At 53.3% G+C, this 7888-nt stretch overlaps 1 protein-coding gene across 1 annotated transcript in view; it reads right to left on the bottom strand.

The window, feature by feature from the left end:
- SPATA21 (spermatogenesis associated 21) overlaps window positions 1-7888 on the bottom strand; it is a 32796-nt gene that overhangs the window by 15467 nt on the left and 9441 nt on the right. Inside the window, 5 exon segments of the mRNA XM_024749985.1 lie at window positions 802-915; window positions 1033-1108; window positions 3455-3592; window positions 6562-6650; window positions 7048-7505. Of these exon segments, the coding sequence (XP_024605753.1) occupies window positions 802-915; window positions 1033-1108; window positions 3455-3592; window positions 6562-6650; window positions 7048-7505 (875 nt within the window).

The following is a 7888-nucleotide window of genomic DNA, read 5'->3' as shown; positions in this document are numbered from 1 at the left end:
TTTGTTTTATTGCTTTTAAAATCATACATTTGTCGTCTTCAGACTTATGTGTTTAGTGATTTATAGATGCCGGGAGGAAGAAAGATCTCTTGTCTTTGGGGTTTGCTAAGTTGGTATTAGTGGAACAGCCTGCAATCATTCCCCCTCCTCCGGCCCCTGCCGACAAAGCCTGGTCTGTGGCAGGAAAAAGTGATCCAACTTTCTGAGCGATAGGGACAAGCTTCTGTGTGCTGCAAGAGAGACCAGGTGGGCCATTCTGCCTTGACCCTCTGCTTCTAGCCCTCGAATGTTCGTGTTGTTTTTGTACACAGCCGTCTCTTCCTTAGGTGAACCACTAACCACCCACCAGCCCACTCTGGCAACACGGGGAGGCTTCCACCTCGTGTTCTTTAGCCCTAGACAGGCCCTATCGCATTCCCTTTCTGGGACTGCTGTATGAGTACTGCAAGAAGGTATTCCTCTTGCTGCTGAGGTTGCAAAACAAGGAGGGTATGAGTAGAGTAGAAGCTGCCGGTTGCCATCCTTCCCACTGTGGGAAGAGCCTCGCTGAGCTTGGAGCTAATGCAGAGATGAGCGGGAGAGATAAAGCCTGAATGGTATCATCTGGTCTCCTAGATCCAGCCATTCCTGAGGCCCTGAGCAGTGATGTGAGCCAATACATTCCCCTGTTGTGTAAGCCAGTTTTATGTGGGTTTCACTGGCAACTAAGAGTCCTAATTATCAAAAGTCCTCAGCTGCCAAAACGCTAGGTGCCATTTCCATGTCCACAACCCTCCACTCCCAGTAGCCAGTCCTACTCACCTGGTGATCTCCTCTAAGGCTGCCTCAGGTAATGCCAGCATCTCCACCAGCAGGGACAGGATCTCAAAGAGCAGAGTGCGGGGGTTTGGGGGAGCCATGTCCGTCAGGCCTTCTCTTCTGGGGACGTAGGTTGGTGGCTGCCGTTACCACTTAACAGCCCTGGATGCCTAACAGCCCCAGCAGCCACCTGGCCCCTCCCCCCAGCTCTGAGTGCCCTGGGCTCACCCCTGCTCACCCACAGAGCAGAAGAAGCTCTTGGTGTCTGTCATCACGGCCAAGAAGTCTTTGAAGTTCACGTGGCCGTCTCCTGTGGAGGCCAGAAGAATACAGTGTGGCCAGGGGCCTTTCAGAGCAGGCTCGGGCATTGCGACCCAGGCACGGTTATTAGCATTTACTCACTGGGTTTGATTATAAAAGTAACGCATATTCAATGCAGAGAGCATGGTGCACACAGGAAAGTAGAAGGTAAAAATTAAAATCTCCTGGGTTAGAAGCTCCCAGAAGTTCCTGGAAGCAGCAGACTGGGTTCATGTCATAGGTGTACCACTTACTATCTTTGTGACCTTGGCAAAGTCTCTTAACCCCACTAAGCCCTAGTTTTCTCATCTATAGGGTGAGGATGACCTTAACACCTTTCTCATGGGAGAGAAATTGAGGCAACGTGCTCAGAATAGGGCCATGCATATAATACACGCTCATTAAACGTCAGCAACTCTTATTACAGTGTGCTAGTCTCTGCATGAGGACATATTTGTACCTACAGTTTTCCCACTTTGGCCTTCAGAGTCCTGCTAGACCTGCCCGTTACCTGTCTCCAGCCTTACCTGGTACCAAACTCCCCAGCGCTAACCTGCTTTCCCTCCAGGGGCCACATTCTTCCCTGTTGCGGGCCTTTGCGCACGCTGCTTCCTCTTCCTAGACTTCTCTCCACCACCCTCCAACTCTTTTTGTTTGTTTGTTTGCTTGTTTTTGTTTGTTTGTTGTGGCCCTGCAGGATCTTAGTTCCCCAACCAGGGATTGAACCCGGGCCCCGGCAGTGAAAACGCAGAGTGAAAAACGTGGAGTCCTAACCACCGGATTGCCAAGGAATTCCCTCCAACTCTCTCACTTAATGCTCCCCCTTGACAATCACTTCCTTACGGAGTTCAGACCAGTGCAGGTCAGACCCCCTGTTGGACACTGTCACAGAACCCTTGTACTTGAACCACACACTCATAAGATCTGGGATTTAACTGAAGCTCTGGGAGACAGGAACGGGCTGTTTTGTTCAGCACTGTGTCTTCAGGGCTTAAGACAGAGAGGTGCTTGGCAAATGTTCTCTGAACTGCTTGACAAATTGATGAGTGGTCTCTAATTCTTAAAGCCACCCTTGAGGGGGGGTGGGGGGGGTCGCCTAATACTCTTATCCCCATGTCACAGATGAGGCCTGAGGCATAGACAAAAGTAGGCTGTTGCCTGGGGTCATGCAGGGGCCGAGCTGAGGTCAATTCTTAGCTTGTATCTGAGGATTCACACTCAGGCAGTGATGGAGGAGGCAGAGCTGACACTCAGAGGTCAGGAGCCCAGGCCCCCTACAGCTCCACTGTGTTCCCTGCATCTGGCCAACCATCGTTGCGGAGCACAGGCTCCGGATGCGCAGGCTCAACAGCCATGGCTCACGGGCCCAGCCACTCCGCGGCATGTGGGATCTTCCCGGACCGGGGCACGAACCCATGTCCCCTGCATCGGCAGGCGGACTCTCTACCACTGCGCCACCAGGGAAGCCCTGCCCTATTCCTTTTGTCCAGGTTATTTCTGCCACCAGCAATGCCCTTCTTCCTTCCCTTCTCCCTGCCTAACTCCTGCTTCATCTTTCACAATTTGGCTCAGGCATCACCTCCTCCAGGAAGCCTTCCTTCCTGATCCCTTCCTCCAAGCCACCTTAAGCGCTGCTTCCTTTGGCACCTCTTCCTTCTGTGTCATTGACTGTGTGAGCACCTCAAGGGCAGGTCTCATAGGTCTTACACATGTCTTTATTCCCAGTGCGCAGCACAGGAATGGACATACGGTAGGCAGTTAATACATATTTAGTGAATGAATAGTACCAGCAGTTAATGTCTCCCGGATACATGCTCTGCACCAAGTGTTGTGCTCCGTGCTTTGCCTGGATTATCTCATTTAATTATTTTAACAGCCCAGTGAGATGGGTATTGCTGTAAGCCCCCTTTTACAGGTGGGGAAACTGAGACTTGGTGAACTTCAGTGATTTGTCCAAGGTCATACAGCTGGTAAAATGAGTGACCGAGTCATGGAGGAATGTCCAATGAAGCACACATAAAGCGCTGGAAGGATTGATCTCAGAGATCACCTACATCTTAGGAAATAAGTCTTGGTCATCTCTGGGTCCCCAGAACGTGGCACTGAGTAGGTACCCAGGGAGCCCTAACTTTGGGGCCAGGACCAGCTACATCATTTGTGGGGCCCAGATCAAAATGAAAATGCAGAATAGGGCCCCTCTTTCAAAAATTATCAAGAATTTCTAGACTGTAACAGCAGAGCATTAAACCAAAGTCAGGACCCTGTAAGCGCAGAGCCCTGTGTGACTGCACAGGTCTCATGTGGCCCATGAACCTGACCCTGCCTGGGGTTCAGGATGAAGCCTCCCCCAACTCACCATCGATATCAGCATGCCTCAGGGTATCCTCCACCTGGGCCGGCATCAGGGACATGCCCACGAGGAGCAGGATGTTCTCCAGGCTCTGTGCATCCACCTCGCCATGACCACTGAAGATCTCAAAGTAGCTGCGGAAGGCTGGGGTGGGCAGTGGCATTATGTTTCCACCATTCATCCCATCCGCTCCAACCACCCCCTGTCCAGCCTTCTTTATCACCATGGCTGGGTAGAGGGACAAACTTAACGAAGAGTGAAAGTGGAGGGGTGTGGGCCCATCGACTCACTTCACTCTCTAGTACAAGGTCAGACCAAGGGCTCAGCTGGTGTGGCAAAAGCTCAGCTAGTTAGCTGCCTTCACCTTGCACCAGAACATGCCCACTTTAGGGCACCCCTGCTATGTGCCAGGCAGTGTACTAAGCTCTTTATAGCCATGTTCTCATTTAATTCTTACAACAGCCTGGTAAGAGCAGAATGCTTATTCCCTTGTAAAGATGGGGAAACTGAGGCTCAGAGTTTAGAGGACCAGATAGATCTTGCTGACTCTGAGTCTGTGCCTTGGCCTTGGGGCTCTGCAGTTACTTATCTGGATAGACATAGCCTCTAAGACAGCTTCGTTTGTCTGGACCGGAGCAGAGGACCAGGAAAATTGCTGAGAAAGTCCCAGAACAGCACCACTTGATAGAAAAGTCGTGTCCTGGTCATAACACGTGTGGTGTCTGGTTTCACAGCCCACAGCAAAATCCAGGTTAGAATCAACAGACCTAGTGATAAGACTGGCTCTGCCATTTACTAAGAAGCTGGGTTGCTGTTACGAGCTAAATTGTGCCTGCCGCCTAAACTCATGTGTTGAAACCCTAATACCACCCCACCCCCATACCTTAGAATGTGATGATGTTTGGAGATAGGGCCTTTAAAGAGGTGATTAAGTTAAAATGAGGCCACTGGAGTGGCCCCTAGTCCAACCTAACTGGTGTCCTTAAGAGAAGAGGAAACTTGGGCACACAAGAGACACCGGGGATGTGTGTGCACAGAGGAAAGACCATGTGAGGACACAGGGAGAAGGCAGACGTCTGCAAGCCAAGGAGAGAGGCCTCAGAAGAAACCAGACATACCAACACCCTGATCTTGGACTTCTAGCCTCCAGAACGATGAGAAAATAAATGTTAGGCCACTCAGTTTGCGGTACTTCATTATGGCAGCCTGAGCAAGCTAATATAGTTGCCGTGGGCAAGTCACTGTGCTTCTCTGAGCCTCAATTTTCTTATCTGTAAGATGGACAGAACAACAGTACACCCTCCCAGAGAGGTGGTATTAATTCATTGCTTGGCACGTCGTAGACTAAGTCTCTGATGAACAGAACTGAAATGTGGGGAAGAGGTAGGGCTGGGATTAGGGTTGGACTAAGTGGTGAGCTGCCACAGGCAGGCACGCTGAAAAAGGAAAACTGAACAGCTCTCAAAAGTGGTAAGATCATCCCGAATGCAGGGTGGTTTGGACCATCAGAGCAGGTAGCCAGCTCTTTCCTCACCAGGCAGGGCTGAGCCTTGGGGAGAATGCTGAGTCTCTAAGCCAAAGTGGCACATTGTCCATGAACTCAGCTCAAGGAGATGGGGCAGTGGGCGCTGGACCTAGAAAAGCCCCTCTAAAAATGACTAGAGACTTTTAATGCTAAAAGGAGTGAACTTCAAAGATGGGGTCCTAGGGAGCCAGAGAGTGGACTCAGGGAAGGCAGAAGAAGGGGCTGCTCTGGCCCTGCCTGGGGCCCAGACTTTGGGGAAGAGCGGAGGGTGGAAGGAGGGCACACACCTCCTCATCCAGGGCAAGAGCCAGGTGTGGCTGGGCTGGCAGTGGATGTGGACGGCCGATTAGGCCACTTCCAGAGCCCAGAGGAAGCAGCAATCACTCCTCAAAGCGCAGGTAAGTGGAGTCACGGGGCCCAACCCCCAGGACGATGGGAAGCAAAGGGCACAGTGCCTCGCCCAGGGTGCATGTTCAGAACTTTTAAATTTTTTGGTGGAGGTGGGATGCAGTGGAAAATGGGGACCTGTGTGTAACTGAGCAGGACCCTATGGGGCCTTCCTGGGACAGACCCCACACACACACCTCCCATGTCCTCTGCCTGCCTCTTCTTGTTTGTAGAAAAACTTTAGCCTCCTAGGCTTTCCCCAAGTTCCAAAGAATGGATTTAATCAGAGAAGTGAGAAAATGCAGAAAGAAAGGAAAACAGTCAAACAAGACAAACTAATAATAGTTCAGACATTAAACAAAGTCAAGGACATTGAGTTCCTCCTCAAGGGCTATAGATAATATACTGAGCCATGTCCTTTGAGCTGTTTTGCAGATCCTGAAACCCCCACCAGGTGGGAGAAGTTTACTGTATGCTGACCATGAGCACGTAGACCCGAGACCGGTTGAAACCAGGTTGATAACGTCAACTCTCGATTACCTCACCACCAACCGATCAGAAGAATGTCCGTGAGCTGATCACACACCCCACAACCCTGTCTCTCACCCTCTCTTTAAACACCTTTCCCTGAAAGCCATCAGGGAGTTTAGGCCTGGACTCCTTGCTTGGAGCCTGCAATAAACGCTGCCCTTTCCTTCACCACAACCCGGTGTCAGTAGGTTGACTTTACTGCGCGTGGGCAAGCAGACCCCAGTTTGGTTCAGTAACATGTCCAGGGTGGGTGGTCTTGTTAAATGGTGAGGGATGGTCTCGGACAGGTGGAGGCTCTACAGCCCTGCGTCCCATCCAGGTGGCCTCTGCAGGGGACCAGTAGCATGGGCTTGGGTTGGGGTATGCACAAACGTCTCCAGAAGCGAAAGAGCTTTGCAGGGCTTGCACCATTCATTCAGACAGGTGGCTCTGGAACAGAGAAGAGAACTGGAGCCCAAGTGAGAGGACCCAGCGGGATTGTGCTCCCCGACTCAGTGGTGTGTGAGAGTTTGGGTCAGCCTCCTACCCGACTAGCCAAGTGCAGGGCTGGGGTAGGTACCAGGGCAGCAGCATGAACAGCAACCCTGTCCCCCACCCCGGGCTTATAAAGCCAAGGACTGAGGGTTCTGCCTGCCCCACAAGGGGCTCCCCTGGCCAGGCCCACCCTCACCTTCCTCTTGCTTCAGTGTGAGGTGCTCTTCCGACCTCTCCTCCCAGATCTGACACACCTTCAAGAGGCAGTGTTCTTCCAGCTCCTGCCTGCAGAGGACAGAGCCCGGGCAAAGGGCACACATTCAGCCACCCACCCCGGCCCTGCACCAAAAGCTAGGGGCGGGTGATGGGGAGCTGAGGCAGAGGGGGTCATGGGAGGAACCCCAGGGGAGGCTTTAAGAGGTCAGGAGAGTCTACGAGTGACCCAGAGGAGGAGCAAGGCAGAGGTATGGAGAGTCTAAAGGGGGTTAGAGAGAAAAAGGGGCCTAGATATGAAAGATCAAGAGCTGGGAAAGACAGGAGACAGAAGTGAGGGGAAATGGAGGGGGGACACATGGGAGGGAACAGACAGGTGCAGTGACAGGGACAAGACTCTGGAAGAGAGTAGCCAGGGGCCCTGGGACCAGGCCCTGATCCCAGACACCCTTTCTGGGGTGGCTCCTACCGTGCCTTGGGGTAGTTCAGGCTCCTCTCCCCGCTGTGGTGCAAAAGTTCTGTCCTTCTCCAGCCCAGGTCTGATGCAGGGACCGGCAGGACTGTGATACGCACTGAAGCTGGGGCTCCCATGGGGGCAGGAAGTGGCCCAGGGGCTGGCGGTCAGGCCCAGCATGGGGCCATGGCAGGAGCTGAGGCAGGAGTCTGAGGCAGGGTCAGAGGCAGGGTTGGGGCTGAGTTGCCAACCGGGGAAGAGACGGGCACGGGGGCCAGGGTCCTGGGGGACTTCCGGCTTGGCAGCGCGCGGGCCTTGGTGACCCTCCAATGCGTGGCCTTCTCCTCTTCCACCTCCAACAAGCACTTCATGAAGCCCGGCCGGGGGTTGCCAAGGTCCTGGGCCCCCGTGGCCCCCGCGGGATCCTGAGGCTGCTTCTGCATCTCCCTCCCCTCTCCGATGTCCCTCGCCTCCTGGGGACAGGACCAGGGAGGGGATTTGGGAGGCCTCCGGCCAGCCAGATTGTCCCACAAAACTTCTCCCAGCCACCCACTCTGCAGCGGATCCTCACCCTGCCCCTCCCTCTCTGGGCCCCTGGGGAGGCCCACCTCTCTCCTGCAACCTACTAGGCTCCCACCCCATGTCCTCCCCCACCCCTGACCTGGGCTCTGCCCCCTCCTGGCTCTCTGAGCTGTGGTCTTGAGTGAGTTACTCCCCATCTCACCACTTGTTTATTTGCTTCACTGCAATCAACACAATTTGCAATGGCCCTGTCCATGCCTGTTGTTTGCCTGCCTGACCAGAAGTAAGTTTCCAGAGGGCAGGACCTCGTCTGCCTCTTTTATCCATATTGACT

Source organism: Neophocaena asiaeorientalis, unplaced genomic scaffold (assembly GCF_003031525.2).
Source record: "Neophocaena asiaeorientalis asiaeorientalis breed wild unplaced genomic scaffold, Neophocaena_asiaeorientalis_V1.1 scaffold275, whole genome shotgun sequence".
Taxonomy (NCBI): Eukaryota; Metazoa; Chordata; class Mammalia; order Artiodactyla; family Phocoenidae; genus Neophocaena; species Neophocaena asiaeorientalis.
This window is presented reverse-complemented; position numbering and strand designations above follow the sequence as displayed.